The 19,418-nt window shown below is 46.0% G+C and overlaps 3 protein-coding genes across 7 annotated transcripts in view; 1 reads left to right on the top strand and 2 right to left on the bottom strand.

Annotated features, from left to right (window-relative positions):
• Window positions 1-11,540, top strand: part of LOC120960165 (uncharacterized protein DDB_G0283357-like) — a 40,965-nt gene extending 29,425 nt beyond the window's left edge. For 3 of the 5 annotated variants that reach the window (XM_040384165.2, XM_049610201.1, XM_049610202.1), the window contains exons 3-6: window positions 3,511-5,924; window positions 6,249-6,348; window positions 7,164-7,318; window positions 7,477-11,540. In XM_040384165.2, the coding sequence (XP_040240099.2) occupies window positions 3,511-5,924; window positions 6,249-6,348; window positions 7,164-7,318; window positions 7,477-7,878 (3,071 nt within the window). In that variant the 3' untranslated portion in view covers window positions 7,879-11,540. Of the gene's footprint in view, window positions 1-346; window positions 628-3,510; window positions 5,925-6,248; window positions 6,349-7,163; window positions 7,319-7,476 lie in introns of those variants that run through there. The other 2 variants (XM_049610204.1, XM_049610203.1) reach the window with 2 other exon arrangements.
• LOC120954768 (probable nuclear hormone receptor HR3) overlaps window positions 1-18,848 on the bottom strand; it is a 509,904-nt gene extending 491,056 nt beyond the window's left edge. The window contains exon 1 of the mRNA XM_049610199.1: window positions 18,839-18,848. The gene's annotated coding sequence lies outside the window, so the exon portion shown is untranslated. The remainder of the gene's footprint in view (window positions 1-18,838) is intronic.
• Window positions 11,517-16,599, bottom strand: LOC120960164 (zinc transporter ttm-1-like). The gene is made up of 6 exons (XM_040384164.2): window positions 16,065-16,599; window positions 13,507-13,620; window positions 13,110-13,426; window positions 12,300-13,044; window positions 11,984-12,224; window positions 11,517-11,897 (listed from the first exon to the last, which is right to left on the bottom strand). The coding sequence occupies exons 1-6, from the start codon at window positions 16,194-16,196 to the stop codon at window positions 11,791-11,793; spliced, it is 1,656 nt and encodes a 551-aa protein (XP_040240098.2). The 5' UTR covers window positions 16,197-16,599; the 3' UTR covers window positions 11,517-11,790.
• Window positions 18,849-19,418: the final 570 nt, after the last annotated feature.

The raw sequence follows: 19,418 nt of genomic DNA, 5'->3' as shown, positions 1-19,418 counted from the left end.
GTAGGTAATGCACTCACTCAAGGTAAAGTTTGAACGCATTTTGGAGTGGCGTGGACCCATGTAAGAGGGCGCCTCCATGCCAGTCAAGGAGGGGGACCATTGCGTCATAGAAGAGAAGTCAAAAAAGGGAGTTTTCTGTGGGGTGGAGGGCGCTATTTGGTGTTTGCTCCAAAACAACCGGAGAAAGAAGTGGAGGGAAAAGCGTTCGGAACTTCGGTCTTGCAGTGGCGATGGCTATAAGGCAATAACAACAACCACCACCACTACTCCAAATGATCGCGCGTGTCACGAGAGAACCGCGAACGGCGAGAGAGAGAGAAGGCTTCCTCTAAGGTCCCGCGTGCGCCATCCGCCGTGTTGCTCCAATGTGCGTTCGACAGTCGGTCCGAGCGGTCGTGTAATTCTGGCGGCGGACGATCGAAGCCACACCGAAAGCAGACAGCATTATACAGTACACGCCTGCTGCCTGTTGTTGGTTGATAAGAGTCGGAGCCTGAAACTGAAAGTGAGTGAGAGTGGTTCGGTCTTGTCAGCGTGATATTACCCACCGTGTGCAGCAGTGGTGTTCCTTCAGCCTTAAGCCCAGTGACCGGAGTGATCGACAGTTCGAGGTTTTACCAAAGAAAAGTAGGTTGGAAGAATGCGTGTGTAAATATGGTTGATCATCTCGAATGATGAATGATAAATAAATTGCAAAAGTGCATGCAAATCGTTGGAGGAAACACACACGTACAGTCAGGCGGCCGATACATGGAATGCGACGCAAATCGTTTAGTAATAAGTGTTGCTGATGCGAACGCGGCGTCATCCGTCGGCGGCGGCGGCTCCTTCCAGGCACTCTCTAGGTCCAGGGCTGCGTATTGTGTGTGTTTTTCTGTGTTGTGTTGTATGGTTGTCCGCCAGCAAACCAGTTCGCATATGCGCGACAAGGAGAACAACGCGTCACGCATAGCTGTCCGCTGACGCAACGTGCCGCAAGTGTGTTCGCGTTACTTGGTGTATCGCGAAAAAAAGGGTGTTAGAGTCGACTCCACAAACTGTCGCGCAAAGGCCGCTTTTATCAAGTAGCAAATCGATCATCGATCTTTTGATAGTGCTCAAACACGAAATTGAAGCAAATATGCCATAAAAAAGGTGTTGAAGTGGATTATTATTGTGAAATACAATGCCTACAATATAGCTAAGGCTAAAAAGGTTACTAAAAATTTCTATGTCATTCAAGGTTTTAGTTAAAAGTGTTTCTAATAGTGTATTTGTAAGTAGAGCATAAAAAAGAATTCGGTATGGCTCATCCGCTTACATTCAAAATTGGTGACACACAGGATGCAATTCTCCGAAAGGGGAGATGGTGACATTAGCATGAGTCTTCCTACGTACGTGCTTTATTCTGTTGCAGCGGCCACCACTCGAACACCCACTCATTACAACGACTGCATTGCGAATCGCTCCGACCAAAAACACGTGGGCAGATATGGATCGCACTCCCCTGAGGGGACCACAGAGGCTTGCAGATTTACAGAATGATTATAATTTAAGCCCAATTGTTGTGAGAACCACCTCAATACGTGATTGCAGTGCTGTTGTTGTGTGCGGATAATGTATTAGAAAAGTAAACTCCGGAGGGGGGGCTTTTACCTTTCCGCGCTTGTGACTAATGCAATGTGACTCAGCGGGTATTTGCCGAAGGAAGCAATAAAATTGTCCCCTCTTTTTTTAAGGTACTACGTGTGCTCGATCAATTTTGGGATGGTGCTGTGTACTACGATACGATTAAGCGAGATAAAGAGGAGGTCTGTGTGACGAAGTGTTACTACCACTGGGTTTTGTCGGCGGGAGAAGTCGCTGTTATCATGTTACTCCAGCCAACCGAAACAGCCCGACGAGCGATGAAGGTTATGCCTCCCGCTTGTGTAAACATATTGGCTTACATTCTCCCCCAGTGCGTCTGATTTCGTTCGAGCGGGTTGCGAAGAGGAAGAAGAAGTAGAAGAAAGTAAACATAACACAACTGCATCGATGTTTTCGTACGCGCTATCTCTCCGCATGTTGTGTTGTTATGGTGCCTGTATCAGCACCATTGGCCTGCTTCCAAATGCTCTGTGTGCTCATAACCCCCCTGCTCTAGCTGATGGTTCCTTGCGGTCTGAGTAGTGAAACCGCGGGAGAGTATGTTGCTGGCACTACTACGTCGAATTGAATTAGTCGTGTTTTTCTCTGCGAATCGTCGGAAAAATAGAAAAATGAAATTAATTGATAAGAATGTGGTTTAGGGAAGGAAGACTGTACTTAAGTTTGTTTAGCAACATTACACTGATAAGAAGGTTTCAACCATATTTATCCAAAACATTAAGGTGCTGTTATACCTTTCAAGTACTGTTCACGCAACTACAACCGAGTGTAGCAGCCAATCCTGTACCGAAGGTTGAAAACGATCAATTGAAAGTGTCAATATGTGTGTTGCTTGCTGTCGGAGGTGTAATTTAACAGACACACTCACACACTTCACACACTTCAAGTTTATCGGTCATGAACAAAAGTGCTAAAAAAGAGAGAAACACGAGAAAATACGATCCATCTTCAGGCTCATTTATCAAAGTTACTTTCTACATACACCCCTCCTCCCCAATGCTTTATCACGCTCTGCAACAGCACAAAGACTGATTGTGCGAAGCGAAGTATATGGGGAGGTGTATGATGAACTGTTGTTGATTGGTAATTTTGAAGGACGTTTGTCTCTCTGTTCGTTTGTAGCTGGCGATAAACCCCTTTCTGTAATGGTCGTAGCAATTCGAATTGGCGTTAGAGTGGCGCGGCGGCACCCTGAGAAGATCCTTGAACGTGTCCTATAGCACCAAAAGGAATGCGTGCATATTGTATATAAATTTATCGTTCCCATGACCGACCACTAACAGCAGCGACAGCCTTGTGTGTTGGAGGAGAACAACGCTACACGATATGTGTGCGTGCCGTGCCGTCCATCGAGAAGGTGGAGTCCTGAGAAAACCCTTTCCAGCTGGAAAGGAAGAAAGAGAGCTTACCCACGCGCGCGTGTGTGCAACAGGAGGTTCCGGCTGTGGAGAGCGAAATTTACGACACCCCTCGTTTGTGCTGTGCGTGTGTCCAAGCTACTGTCCTTCAGGGGAATGATTTTAATGTGGTCGCTTAAGTACGCTACAGCCAGTAGCCGTAAAGCGAGATGACTGTGCCGTCGTGTGCCAGCAATTGACGCGATTTACGCATCGAGGCCGTCGCTGGGGATGTGGGAGGATTGATTTTCTTGGCCTCTTGCCTCTTGAACTTGAAAGTCGATGAGTTTTTTGCCACGTTTTTTTGGGGTAGGTTAGGAGTTTGTAGGACGTATTCCATTCGATGAGATTCTACAAGAAATAGAAACAAATGCGTTTTTAATTGATGTATTGAAATTTAAATAATTTGCTTATTTCTCTTACCATCAAAGTGATTGTTTCTGAGTTTTTACATTTCCTTATTATTCTTCCCTCATCCCCACAGACACCTCCGGAGAGCTGAACTTTCTAACACCGATCTCGGGCAAAGACATTACGCGCGAATTCACCGCCGGCATCAAGGAGCGTTGTATGCTACCGGTCATTAACTGCCAAGCAGTCACGAGCGTACTGGACCCGGTGACAGGACACATCAGCACGGTGCTCACGACGACCACAGCACCCAACGGCCAGCAGCAGCAGCAGCAAGCACTGCAACCCCTGCTGAGCGGCACCGGTGACAGCTCACCAACAGCAGCCACGAACAAGAAGCCGAGCTATCTGAACCTGGCGTGCTGCGTCAATGGGTACTCGAACCTGACGACGTACGATTCGAAGCTCCGCCAGGACATTAACAAGTCGCGCGAAGTTTCGCCCAGCCGTCCGATCATCGCGACGCTCCACTACAACCGTACCGAGACCGGTGCCGGTGGGCATCTGCTGGCCGCGCCAACGCTCAGCTACGTGAGCATGAACAACACCATCAACAACAACAACAATAACAACAATAACAACTACAGCGCAAGTACAGGCGGCAACCGAATGCTCAAGATGAACGGTGCCGGTGTAGTGAACGGGGGTGCTGCTGGCAGGATGCGTGGCATGAATGGCTCAATCCTGTCACCGCCCTCGGGCGGTGCCGATATGACCGACAACGTGGGGATGTTCAATGGCAATGGAAGTTTTGCCGGCAGCATGCGTACGAAGGTAATTTCCTCCCAGACGCAGATCAGCAGTCACGCGCGGGACGAAGCGACGGCCCAGCTGCTGATGACGCCGAAGAAGAGCTTCATCCAGCAGCGCGTCGAGAAGCTGTACGGGGCGAGCGAGGTGGTGGTGCTGAACAAGCAGAACTACAGCAGCAGCGAGCGCAAGTACCTCAACAACATTGCCAACGACAACACCAGTGGCGGTGCGCCGGTCAAGCTGATCCATCACGGCAGTACGGCACAGGCTGGACAGCAGCAGCAGCACCACCATCACCCGATGGGAAATGGAACGACCCGGAATGGGGTAGCGAATGGGGCGGCGGCCGGCGGTCTGCACGTGACGAACGGCGGAACCAACGGCGGCTCGCTGCACGATGAAAACGGCAAGCAGCTAAACGGGGCGGCGGAAGTGAGCAGCGGCAGCGACGAGGCGGACGTTGAATCGCTGCCCGTGCTGCGACATTTGCGGCCCGAATTCCGCGCCCAGTTGCAAATATTTTCACCGAAAAAGATGCCGAAACCGGCAGCACCGCCGGCGAATCGTACCACGGCCGTCAACGGCAGTGCGGCGACGCATGCGAATGGCAACACTGCGGAAGAGAATGTCACACTTACCACCGGCCCGAAACGGTACACGCAATCGAACGGTAACAGCAGCAACACCGATCACCTCGAGCAGCAGCAGCATTCCCTGGTGCGGGAAGAACAGGATCATCGCACGACGGTTACGAATCGATCCACCATGGTGGTGAAAAATGCTCGAATTTCTTCGCACACAACTACAACAAGCAGCAGCACTAATGGACGGATTGTTGCGGAGGAGGAAGAAGAGGAGAATGCTCTGCTAACAAGCAACCATCACCATAGTAACGCTACTAGTGCACGCAGCAGTACCATCACCGAGGCAAAGCAGCAGCAGCAGCAGCATACCACCGGCGTCGTAACGGAGCAGCATCATCACGAAACCGCGTCACAGAGCCGCTCGAGTTCTACCGACATGTCGACGACCACCACCACCACCACCACCAAGACATCGATGGCGGCGGTAACGTCATCGACGACGGTGATAGTGGAGGAAAAGATGCGCTCGCTGGTAGTGGTGTCGCCGTCGTCGGCTACCGCGGCCGATAACGGTGTTGGTCGAATGTCGACTGCCGATGGTGGTAACGCCATTGCCACGGCCGCCGCCACTGTCGTACCTGACGAGCCAAAGCTGACGACAGTCGTCGCCGCGAGTGTGATCGAAAACGGCGTACAGAACGGTGTTCGACAGTGCAGTGACACCATCACCAACGGGCTTGAAAGTGAAGTACCTGCAGTGAGCGTGAAGAAGGAGGAAGTGCTTGTTGTTGGCGGTGGTGAAATTGTGAATTGTGATAATAGCAGTCAGTTCGACGCGGACAGTATGCGCACAGCGAACGGCGGAAGCACGGTGGTAATGGAACCGGTGGCCGCCAGTAGCATCACGTTGCCCGCGGTCGCGACGATGGCCGATTTTGTCCATCCGGTGGCGGAGGGAGGCATCCAATCAAATGGTAAACCAATCGAGGTAACCACAAATGGCCAGGGGAGCAACGACAGCAGCTTTGGTAGCAGCAGCAACAACAACATCGTGCTGGACGGTAACCATTTCCTGCGGATCCTAAAAACCGAACAGAACCGGCTCAAAGCAATGGCTGACGAAGTGGAGCAAGAAATCAATCTGTTGAAGGTACGCATTGCGGGGGCAAGAAAGGTGTTGCAGTGGTCAAGAGAGGGAGGATGTGAGTGTATTGGGATGCGTCCGGGAGTGATAACGTTGTTACACCTCATCGCTTCGTAAGGTGTTCTTTACTTCTACTTTCCATTCCCCCCCCCCTTTTTCCGAGCACACCAAACAGACGGACGATGTTTGTCTATTTTCATTTTCATCTGACAGACATATATGTGCCGGTTCCTCTCCCAGTCCACTTGCACGTTCCGCCGCTTGTCTTGTCCGCCCTTAAAGTGTACGATTTGGCATCGGATAATAGTTCTTTTCTGCTGTTAATTTTAGGCCGATGGCGTCGAGTTCGGCGAGGACATTAACGGATACATCCTGGTTGCTGTGGGCAAGGCCCGCCTGCTGTGTTCGCAAAAAATGAAACAATTTGAAGGTTAGTATTGCGGTGCGATTGCAGTGTACCCGGGGCGACGTTTGTTTGTAGATCTGTTTTCGCAGCGTCACGTGGCGCTAAATGTTTTTATTTCTACCGTGGAAAAGATTATCCAAAGATAAGAACAGCTGCACGGTGTAGTATTAATGCCCAGATAGTGTAGATTCATTGAAAGTCGAATGACGCGCGTGGTGTCGTTTCCTTTGAAGAGATAAATCAATTACGTTGATAAGAATTTTGATTTTGAAACACGAAAACTATCTTTATTCCTTTGTTCAGGGGCCTAATAGTCGCTTTATAATTTTGAAACAATGTGTGCATGGAAGATGGAATGTTTAAATATTGCATATTTGACTCACGCATAATTTGCTCGAAATGTTGTCAACGAATAGCACGAAAGGCAAAACAAAACATTCCATCGATCCATAAATAGATGGTCGCGCGAAAGGCGGTGTGATGGCCGGCCGCCACCATCAAAACAAACGCTTTCGTGCGTTGATTATTTGCTGCCGCGTGTAGGCCATACAATCATTTCCTCCTGTTCGTGTTTTTGTGTGTTTCTGGTTGGGCCGGCCCGTAACGATTTCTGTGAGTTACGCTTTGATTTTTCGCATTAATTAATACAGCCGAAGGTGACACGACGGTGTGTTTGTTTCATTTAGCACCCTCACACTCGTACAGGTTATTAGAAAGATTGATAAGAAGCGTTCGCAAACAAGCGATATACAGCAATGGAAAATAAGGCATTCATATCTAGGAAACAGACATAAACTCGAGACTAATTTTCTTTTTTGTGAATTAAATTGCTTTTCTAGATTTGTGCTACACGAACCTCAACCAATCGCCGGACGAAAAGTTCCAAACGACCGGCGAAGATTTGCGAGGCTTCTGGGACATGGTGATGCTGCAGGTAAACAACGTCGACGCTAGCTTTGCCGAAATTGATTCGTTCCGGAAAAATGGTTGGCGGGTAAGTTTTCTAGCACGAAGAGTATCGGTTCTCCTTTTGTGCTAAATTTTGCTATACGGAAAGGGTAGCATCGCGCGTAATTTGCGTCAAGCAAAGTACAATTTCGTTTCATTTCCGCTCACTTCTTGATCTCTCTTTAACTGTGTTTGTCGTTGTAGAAACCAGCGCCAAAGAGTCCACCGCCACCGGCTCGCAATGGGACGGCGGGAGCGACGCGCACCAAGCTGGTAAAGCGTCCGTACAAAACCGGCGGCACAGCGAACGGCACCTCCGTGACGGACGGCAGCAACGGTGTCGAGGCGAAAAAGGCGTCCGCCGCGCTGGCGGCAGCCAAGCGGGAGGCCCAGCGGAAGCAGCTGATGGAAATGAAGCGCAAGCAGAAGCTGGCTAACAGCCAGCAGCAGACGCCCGTGGAAATATTTGCCCCGGCAAGCGACGAGCCAGCAGCGCAGCAAAACGGCGTCGGTGGTGGTGATGACAGCAACTGTAGTACGGCCGTCGTCCCTCCGGTAGGGACCGCCGCAGCAGCCGCGACGACGACGCTGGTCGATACGAGTTGATCTCGTGAGCCGGCAGCAGCAACAGTACGATTGCTTTAAGCTTTTTTTCCATCACTCGCGCCCCCCATATACCTGAGATAGGCTCATATCGGAGTTCGAACTAAAACCGAGCGAAAATTTTATTGAAAGCGACAACAAAACACAACCATACAAACTGTAGATGCTGTCTCTAGTTAAGATGAAACGCAAGCGGAATGGAGCTAACGCTAGGCGGTGTGAGGAAAATTGACCACTTGGTGGAGAGACGAGTAATGTTTTGTAAATTTTACTACACACACACACTGGACTGAACCTTATTTTTGACAGTTTTCGTTAAGCTATCCGGAACAGTGATACCCGCAGCACCGATCGTCACGGCGAAAAATAAACCGAAACACCCGTTCATGTGAATGCAAGACTACGTTAGATACTATGATCAACATCAAAATCCCATCCTTCAAAAATTTGTCCGATCACACCACCGGTTGGTATCGCTCGGATGTTTTTTTTGTATACAAATTCCATCCCTTCCAATGTACCCGCGATGTATGTTCTCTACCACAAGGTGGAAGCAAGTTTTGAGCATTTTCATTTATCCCATTTTTGCACTAAGATAGCAGAAAACTCTAACGATCATCAAAAAAAAAACCCGTAACAACCATAAACTGGAGACCAGAAGGAAGCGCGTGAAGCAAGAATTATGAACTGTTGGAAAGCACGTACACAACAATGTGATTGTTTTATACATTTTTACGGTCGAATATTATAAATTTATTATTATGCCTGTTATTGTAAGTACTAGTTTTTACATGTAAAATGACACGAAAGGACTTTTTTAAAAATCATTAAAACCAATTCAACAACCCCATTTTTTCTCCTGGACAAAAACGTACCTTCCGTTTCCGCGTGCTGCTGCTGCACTTTGGGCACCGCAAGTCCCACTTTCCATGACCCGCGTGCAAAATGCAATCGAGAAACTGATTTGTTTGTTCTTAGTGTAATCAAACCTTGAAAGAGGGATAAAAGAAGGGACTTGGTTAGGTTTTGGTTAGCTCAAGATACAAAGGAAAGACGGCAAGTTAGGTTTAACCAAGGAAACAAGCAAACAAACAAACACTCTTAAAGACAAGCTCAAGTAGAAGAGCCCCCTCGAAGAGAAGAGGGTTTAGTAGCAGAGTTTAGGTGTACGTTATCTTTGCTTTTGCCCTTTGCGCATCCCGGTCGTACTACGCACGCGTGTTAACTATTAGTTTTTTTTTAAAGCCACGACTCACACGTTGAATATGAAACCGACACAACCATACTATACTATACTACTACTAAAATGTACATGCAGTGGAGCTACACAAACACAAAACTGCGAAACCGAAGCAAATCGAAATGTAAGATGAGAAAGAATCTCTATTTATTAACAAACAAAAAAAGAAGCAAACAATCGAACATCATTTATCTAGTTCTATTATCGCTGCTTATATTACTCTATTATTAGCATCCACTACTACTACTATTATTATTATTATTGTAGCGCGCGTGTATAACGCGTGTTGCTTTTACACGCTCTCCTCTCTTGTTGAAACTAGTGGCGAAAGAAATCCAACCTCATCCTCCTCCAACAGACATGAGCTGCTTTTGCATTTTGTGGCAGGTGGCGGTGGTGGTGGTGGTGATGATGATGAGATATGTACAAGAGTTTTACAACAGTTTTTCTTCCAATTTGAAGAACGCCTGCCTGTCGTGGAGGGGACAAATATTTGTAGATAATAGATTCTACGATTATTTTCCACTCGGGAGCGCAGGCCGATTACTTTCACGCGAGCTTAAATTGCCTTCCGTTTGCGAATTGCCTATATTACCGTTACTACTACACTATTATTGCTACTAGCCGCCCGATCGGGCCATGATGTAGCGCATTTGTATTTTGCTACACGTTGCTTAACATAAACAGTCTCATTCTACTACTGCTTAACAGTTTCGTTGGCTTTTTTGGCTTCTTCCGTAGATACCTTTCCTTTGCAAAAAGCCTTCATTACACATTTATGATATGCAAAATAGGTGTGATAGCAGGTGAAATTCGAACGCGAGCGTATTAGATGGACACATTTTTGAAGCATTTGTATTTTTTGACGTTAAGAGTGGAGAAGCAGCAGCAAAACGAAAGAATGAAACAAAATCGAGATAAACACACAAACATATTGCGTTTAGCGAAAATTTATCCACTGAGCAAGAGTGCCTTATTGAAATCGTTCTTTGACCAGAAGAAAGCAAACTTTTGATGCGCGCATTATGAGTACAAAACAAAAAATAAAGCATTTTTTTGCGGTTCCCCTCTTTTTCCTTTTAAAGCGTACTATTTTTGGTTTTTATAGTTTTTATGTTCTTTGCATGAAATAGTTTAAAAATTCATTCTTGTAAAACTTTTGCTATGCATTTTTCCATTTTGAGGGAACAACTGTTATTTATGTTGAGAAACTAAGACTCTCTCTCTTTGCGTTTTGTTTCATTTTCTACGCCTCCAGTCACTCTCCAACGTGACACGTTGATAGTAAAATGCAACATACAAAGCGGATCATTAAAAAAAACACACGAAACTATATGCTTTGTGATGCAGTGGCTCAAGAAACGATTATTTAAGCGATCTAGATGAAGAAAGCATACAAAAGTCATTACCCATAAACAACAGTATATGGAGTGTTGTAACCGTGCACACAGACACACACGCTATATGTATCCCTGTCGCGTCCCAGCAAAGTATGTATGATATGTGTGTGTGTGTTAAACAAAAGATCGGTGTTAATCCAACACCTACAAGCAGTGGTGTAGAAGCGTGTTGTGAAGTTAGTAAACAACGAGGACCCAATTAAGCTTGAACTAAGGTGGATGGGGGCGAACTCAGGGAGCGTTCTCCCTGGACGATATGTAGTGACGCTTCGGTGCGTTTATTTTTCGATTTGCGCAATTTTTTTGCACATTTTACTGAACTCAAAAACGTAGCGCTGCAGCTGCAAAACGACGGTCGTATAGGTCAAATATATAGAAATGTCAAACAAAGAGGAGAACACTATTATAATAGTAAAGCAACAGCAAACACAAGTAAAGAGCGATAAAAACCATTTAAAAAAAGCGGTAGGATAAATTGAATTACATATAAACACAAGCACGAAGTAAACGAACTCTAATTATCGAGAATTATAATAGAAATTTGAAATTGAAACAAAGGCAAAACATGCAAACAAAACCACCAATATATGAACACGAATTGTAATTTGCGATAACTACACAACCCACGTACACATGAACGCGTACACAGCGGAAGAAGTCTTTGAACTTGTGAAGCAAACATTACCTATTTTAATGTAATAAAAAAACCCTCCTCACACACCAGAAACACATTTGAAGAGCCCTCCCGCTTGGGAGTGGGGCAAGGTCAAAACACGTATTTAGGATTAGTATATGCTGCAGCTTTCTAGCTGCGCGCTTGATATGATGAAGCCGGTTATGGTGCTCTTGACGCGCTCTAATAGACACACAAACACACAAACACACAACAGAGTCTCGAGGGAAACGTGTAACACCTGTTTAAAGTATATAAATCGGTTCCTTTTCTGTTTGGCTTATGTGTAGATGTCAGCAAAACTATAAATGCGTCAAAATCGAATGGATTTAAATAAATCGTCCAAACATTACGTCGTTTATTTGTTCACTCAATGTTTAAAACTATCTTTTATTTAGCCTTTTTTTCTTAAATCCCTAATTGCTGACTTGTTCTTACAGACTGGAAAAGACTGTGACCTTTTTTTTATAACCTATTAACACAGCGCATTTGTGCAGTGACCAGAAAGTATTGAGGATCGCTTCTTGCACGGACGGCGGCAGGGCTGTGAAATCACAATTGTGTGTGTGTGTGTTGGCAGGCGAAGATGGTGATCACCTTCGCTAAAAGTGCATCTTCTCGATCTGCACCGTGCTGTGCTTCATGCGGAAATCGTGCCGCGCGATGTGATCCGCCGTGGCAAGAATTTCCGAAGCGTTCGCTAACGGATCTGGTGGAAAAATTGCGAGAAAAAAGTCAATTTGTTAAATTGCTTGATCGAGGAAGGAAGCGAAGCACGCCCTCCCAAATACGTACCGATCATCAGATGCACCGTCATCACGTTCCACCCGGTCGAAACGCTCCACACCCGCAGATCGTGCACCGTCTTAACGCCCTCGATGTAGGCCAGCTCGGCGGAGAGCCGCTCAAGCGACACGTCCACCGGTACGGCATCCACCAGTATGCGCATCGAATCGCGGAAGATACGTACCGTCGTGACGAGCACGATCAGCGAAAACACGAACGTGCAGATCGGATCGAACGCTTTCAAGTGAGGCTGTGGACGACGAAGAACCGGAACGCGTAAGTACACTCCGAAGAACCGGCCATTCGAATAAAGCTCAACACTTACCGCAAATTTGATCACTATTGCAGCTACCAACACGCCGATGCTTTGTATGAAATCGCCGATCACGTGAATGATGGCCGCACGTACGTTCAGATTACTGCTGTCATCCTGCAACACGTCCTCCGCACAATGCTGCTCCTGATGATGATGATGATGATGATGATGCGCATGATGCTCTGGAGAGGATGCATCCAACCGGTCGCCTCCGCGCTCCTCATCCTCACTGTGCCCCCGGGTGGAAGATTCCGGTTCGGTGCTGATCCGCGAGTACGCCAGCTTGCTCGAGCTGATCAGATCGGGCGAGTTCAACCCAGCGTCGATGCTCATCCGATGTCGAAGGCTTTCCTTGTGCAGCTTCAGCCGTGCGTTGGTGAGAATCGTGTCCAGGCTTGGCCGCTGTTTGTGATCGGTGAGGGCGAACGAGTTGTGCCGGCTGTTCTGACGCGACGATAGTGGACTCCCTGTCTGCGGGCTCGGTGGATAGTTCGGGATGATGAGCTGCTCGAGCTTGTCGCACTTTTTCTCATCGCAGGACTGTGCGCGAAGCATCCGACGTGGTAGCGGCGAGCAGGACCTTGACAGTGAGAGGCGTGGTGCGACGAGCTGAGGAGTTTTCGACCGTGGCCGAGAAATGTGGCTGTGGCCGTGGGAATGGCTGTGCGAATGATGACCATGTCCTCCATGGCTGTGACCGTGGCTGTGGCTGTGTGGCACCACACTGCAGGACCCGTGTAGAATGAATGCCGTCCTATCGGTGGGATTAGTAGTAATGAGTATAAGAGCGCCACCCCGTCAGTGGAGCACAACACTTACGCTATATTCATTACGACGCCCAGGATCGCCACAATGATCATCGTATCGGCGTCGATCTCGTAATCTCCCTCGATCAGTCGATTGGCGGACATGACCACCAGCACGGCGGTCAGGGCCCAGATGCCGAAGATGGACAGCAGCGCACCGAGCACCTCGACCCGCCGATAGCCAAAGGACATCCGGGCGTCGGCCGGTCGGTTCGAGATCCAGATCGAAATGATCGCAATCACGAAGCTGATGCAATCCGAAAGCAGGTGGGCCGCGTCCGTCATGATCGCTAAGCTGCCGGACAGGTATCCTCCCACGAATTCTGCTGTCTGCCATTGAGAAAGAAAGTTGATTTGACGAGACAGGAATTGATATTGTGCAAATATTCGTAAGTAACGCTCTTCCTTACCATAAACGCTACCGTAAACAGTGTGGCCCACATAAGCTTCCGCTTCTCTGCCTTGCCATAGGACTCGTTGGACGATTGCGCTGCCGATGTGAAGAGACAGTCGGGTTTGGAAAGCTGCAATAAGGGTAGCAGAATAAATTTAGATTAGTTTTCCTAAACCATTATCAATGACGCACTCGAGATGATGCCTAGAAATTCCAAAGACACACATGCATAGCGTGGTCGTTTTATAAAAAGCCGAGAGCAGCATCCGGTGAGATGGTGCTAATCGTGTCGACTAATAGCAGATTGGAGATGAATTGTGCAAGTACACGCATTAAACGCTTGGCACACACAGCAGCTTGAGGAGTGGTCTCCAATTAGCACACAGTGTGACACTGGGGCAAAACGCGTGACTTGGCAATTCCACAATGGAATTGTGATCTGAAGGCAGGTTTGCCCAATTTCCGGATGAAAGCAGTTAATGCGCCCTTCCCTAGATATATGCCCGGATGACGGTCAGGGCTAATTGTTGACCGTGGTCTTGTTTTTTCCCAATGTCCCAATGTTGGTCCCTAACTGTTGTGATACACCTTTCATTGACGTAGTTTGATCGTAGCTCCCGATCGTATCTTGATCTTCGAAAGATGCGCAAGTGAGTGTGCTCCACTTGTAAATTAATCTCCAGGGGCATCGTCACCAGCGATTGGGGGACTCACTTTTACGTCTCGCCGGTGGTGATGACGCCGGAGAAAGATAGGCACGTCTGCGATAATCGTCTGCTGTTACCAACTCCCCAAACTCCGTGCAGTGTACGCGGGAAGGATCGGCTGTATTCCCTACTCCCGCAGCAGGGGCTGGCGGAAATTGGTGATAATTTTGGCACTCTTCTTTCTGTGTGAGGTCGCGCTGAGCCGGCAAAACATGTTGAAGTAGCTCGCGTTGCTGTGTATTATCTTTTTTATTCGCTCGTTTGTTTATCAATTTCCAATCAAGGACGTCACAGAGCAAACGCGCGTGAACGTTGGTAACGAAGCATGCGTTGAGCGATCGACGCTCCTCGAAGAGTGTGAACTTCAGCGTGTGGTTTTGCTTTGAAATTCTGAAATTTCATTTGAGAAGGTTCATTTACAATTGCAGCACTTTGTTGCAATGATAATAGGAACAGTTTTTTTGGTTTGCTGAAGTAAAGACTGCAATAAGTTCAATGTTAATGCAATTTCACTATATATCCTCCGAGATATTAGGAAGGCACTGTCCGTCGTCTGCACTGTAGGTGCATACAGCGTTTGATAGTCATTCGGAAGATCAAGGATAAACCTAACACTATGGACTATGATTTGATCGCGCTACTACTGTACGACGAATCCAACTTTAAGAAGGATTTAGATGAGAAGTACATTGCTATCTCAATCTAAAAAGAACAATAAGTTCTCACGATATGCTTAAGTCCTGTATTGGCAAGATGCTACAATAGTATAACGAGAATGCAGTAAAGATTTTCCCAAAACACTCGAATCCACTTAATTGCCCTAAGTGCCGCCCAATGGAGAGATATTGGACGATAATGGCTCAGAAATTGGGGAAAAGCGAATCACTATCCAAGGATATTGGATAGTAGTCTAAGAATTCCTTTCATTTTATGTACCTTTGTATCATTTTTAGAAAGCATTTCAATTGAAATAATGGTATAAAAAAGCTACATTAGTTACTAAGTGCCCTCTTTCTAAATGAACCAAGCTTTACATGGGAAAAATGAACCTTCCAAAAACCTCATAAATGTGGTTAAAAACGTCTCTTATCGTTAGGGGAACATCAACAACCTCAACGTGGTTTAGTTCTTCCATCAATTGCTATAAGACCCCATATGTAAGTCTGCCCTTACAATCTCAAAATCAAAACGCCAACCGTTAGTTTACAGCAGTTCTCATTCCTCATTCCTCAAGCTGCCTCTAATGATCGCGTTACCACCGATGCATTATAAGGCGAATAATTTCAATGGAACGCCTAAGAGGGTAACACTTCAACCTCAACCAAAGGTTTATCACGCACCCAGCTGAACGGGAGGGGGGGGGGGGGGGGGTAAGGTAATTCCATCCCCACAACACCACCACCCACACTCTTCGATGTGCTTCGTTTGTAAATTCAGACACATACACACATACACCTAACTCTCTAACGCCGTAGGCTCCAAATTGTTCGTACATAATAGTGACATTTGGTTCATTATCGTTCGTTCGGTGTTTTGGCTACGCTATGCTACTACAAATTGGGACGCCTGGAAGATACACACACGTAAACAAACAAACGAGGTTTTACACGATTGCGAGACTTGATTGTTTTTTTCTCTCTCTTGTAATCTATTTTTTTTTGTTTCACTTATCACTTGTCAATTGTGTATGAATTGGCTGTCGCCCTATCATACACCCCCCTGTCTTATTGATGGCACGTTATGATCTCGAGAAAAGGGTTGGTGGTGGGTTAAGTATCACGATAGGACACTTTCGATTAGATAGTGGTTCTTCAGCTAAGCTTAAATTCTCCCTCTGCCCCCATCTGGATTGTTGGGGTTTGCTTACATTTGTGATGCTTTGTAGCAGGTGTTGCCGGCTGCCGCTGCTATTACACTGTTGCAGCTCGAGATCGGACAGATCGTGATGATCGTCATCTTCCGGTTCCGAGTGTATGCTCACTTCGATGTAGCTCGTCATTTTGTTGCGTCGATCAGAGCTAAAACAATCGTCTGGATCGGGGGAAATACCGCAGATATTTTGGACACTGATAGCAAAAAGGGAGCCCACCTCTAAATAGGCTCACACGACCTTCACCACTTTTCGATCGCACATGATCTCCCGGGCACTGCAGTGATTTTTGTTGCGTGGGATCTAGCACACACGTGTTCACTATTATTCTGCACACTGCAGCACCTGTTTGAAGGTAGTTTCTTCACCAGCCAAATTGATCCCCAGCCTAACCACTTGCTTTGTTTTCGTGCGGATGTGTGGCAACTACTATCGCGGTTCCGGCACTTGTTTCACCATGGTACCACGACGGAGACGACGACGACCTCACTCAGCTGACGGCGGAACGACAATAGCGGGTCCCGCTGGGTTCTGATATAATTTTTATATTCCTCACACACAACCGTGCGCTCGTGTGTGGGGGTTCGTGAGTTCGATGTGTGTATTTGACGGTTCGTGCCTGTGGTTTATGCCCCGCCGAAAGACGGTCGGTCGCATATCAGAGGGTTGAAGTGAAGCAGCAGCGGTTTGGTAAGCGGAATATGATAACAGTTTGTACCAACAGCCCGGTCATCCGGGCTCTAGTGTGGTGTGGCGTTGGTGTCGCATCGCTCTTCTCGGTCCGTTCTCTCGGTGGCGTCTTGAAACGGTCGGGATCATTGCGTTTTTTTTGTCTTCTTCAACACGGTCCAGTTCAAACTACAACGCCCGTTCTGCACGCTTTGTTGGCTTTCGCTTTTAGAACAATGTGCTTACGGTCAATATTGAAGCACGCGGTTAAGGCGGCTGTCTGTGGTTGTGATTGAATAGCGAACCGAATCGTTCGTTGAATGTGGTTCACGTTTAAGCAAACTGATGACGTAGTGAGGATCGCAGGACGACATGCAGGATTGGGTAAATAAAAAAAAACAGGGAAATTGAGTCGTTCGCTCTAGGGTTGAGCGCAATTTAACACCTGGCCGAGAATTTAGCAAACGGTGCTTAGTTTGAAGCTCACGCTCGAAGGTATCCGAGCCGCACGCTTCCGATCAATGGTTGGTGGGGATCTTCCACGATCGTTTTACGATTGATTTTAGTTTATAGCGCCGCAGTAGTTTTATTGACGATTTTATGCAAATCATGGTAATAATCAATTAAATATTAATGATTCCATCAAATACTGTGTCATACAAGCACGTCCAGAACAAAACAACGTTAAGCTAGCTAACCATGCTATTTGCTTATTCGTACCAAAAATGAATAATCTCAACAGCAAAACGACAACCGAAAAATGAAAATAATTCCACAATTGATTTGAAAACAGGTGAGAGCGTGAGATACTCACTGTGGTTTCCTGCTTGCGGACACGATCATGCCCGATCGTGCACTGTGGACCCGTGGTGATCTTTCTGTGGACAAATTGTTTGCTTTAATTTTATAGCGAACATTGATAGTAGTTTGCTATAATTATGGCATACTGCAATAATAATCATTTTTAATTCTAACTTTAAAATTTCATTTTTAATTTGAATTGCACATTGAAATTTTGCTCGTAAAAAGGGAGAAATAAATGCATTTTAAACATAAAAATATTCTGGAAGTCTTTTTAAATTTGAATTTCGCGATGAGATTTATAGTTATAGCTTTGTATGCTAATTGTTCAGTTCTTCCTTTTCCTCTTTATTTATGATGTATTGGAACTTATTGAAGTATTAAACGTTTTATTGCTTTCCACTACATCCAAATTTGGATATTTGCATGCCATTTGGTTTGATAAAATGTAGCATATATCTAAATAAATAATTAACAAATAGGATAAATGAAAGAATAATAATAAGTATAAATAGAACAATAGTAAGGTACGTAGGATCACCGACACACGAGCTTGCCACCCCATAAGATAGTAAAATTTACTTCTGCTCCTAATCGTGTCCTTATTTCAACGGACTATTCAGGAATCACTTCGACATACTTCGAGACATAATCGACCACTTTATTGTACAGTTTCCCAAGTGAAGATATTAATTTTCTGAGCTTCTCATCTCCGTAAGCCTGTTCGTAATGAATCCAACTAAAGGCCACTCCTAAGCCTTTAATAATTTACATCGACATCGTTTTTCGATCTCAACACAGAAACCCGACTGGTACTGGTATCCTAATGAAGCACTGGGGCCGTAATTGGGGCAAGGGCGCAAACAAGAGAGTGCACGGCGGGGATCACGGGGGCTGGGGCGTGGCGTGGCTCAATACCAGTGGTCAATGCAAATTGGCACATCGTAAATGACGGCCCATCGCCAATCGGTTATTGCTTGATCATTATGGGCCTCGAGAAGTAGTGGGGCGGGGGTAAAGCTATCGTGCAGCATAAATCAACTGGATTTAATCTGATTAAATGTAGCATGAGAGACAACACACCAAGACAATTACGCTGTCGGAAAAGGATGAAGGATGTGAGAGTGTTTTGAAGGAAAATAAAACATGCTTTTAAATATCATGGATTTAAGTGTGGTTTTGGGTGCCTTTTTGTTTCAATAATTGCCGTTTTTCTTCGTTCTCAGAGGGCAGATTCATCGCAGAAGACAAAAAAAAACCCTGGTAAAACTGATGGAAGGGAATGTAATTAGAAAGGCAACATCACTGCACGCAATCCAAACGTTGGACCTAACACGAAGCGTTATTTTGTTCGCCTATCACCTTGAAATGGAACTGTTTAGTAGCTTGTAATCACACTCACTGTGGATGTTTTTATCTGTTTGTCGAGTGTAAACACTAGTTGCACTGTGAACTTTCGTGAAGGATAATTAATATCGGAAAGAGCCACTTGTTTAAAACGATGATTTGCATTGTGAAACAAGTGCTGCAGTAGGTAATTAAGTGCACGGATATGTCATGTAGAGCCAACAATGACACCCCGTTCTGCGTGATAAACTAGACAACAACTCTCAATCAGCATGTAATAATGATGTATTATATTTTTACCAGATCTTGTCATAGTTTTTTTCCTTTTAGCAATGCGAAGGAATCGCAAAACGATGAAAAGGTGAGTACACCGTCCGCACACTTTTATCAATATTTTATGTGATCTTTTTTTTATTGTACCAAGGGACAAGATGGGACACATTTTTTTTGAATGTCACATAATTTAATTAAAATACATTCTCTTGGAGTCCTCTTTTCAGTGATGGAAAATAAGTTTTATTTCGTATGCACGTA

Source organism: Anopheles coluzzii, chromosome 3 (genome assembly GCF_943734685.1).
Source record: "Anopheles coluzzii chromosome 3, AcolN3, whole genome shotgun sequence".
NCBI lineage: Eukaryota > Metazoa > Arthropoda > Insecta > Diptera > Culicidae > Anopheles > Anopheles coluzzii.
The sequence above is the reverse complement of the archived record's forward strand: the minus strand, read 5'-3'. Positions and strand labels throughout refer to the sequence as shown.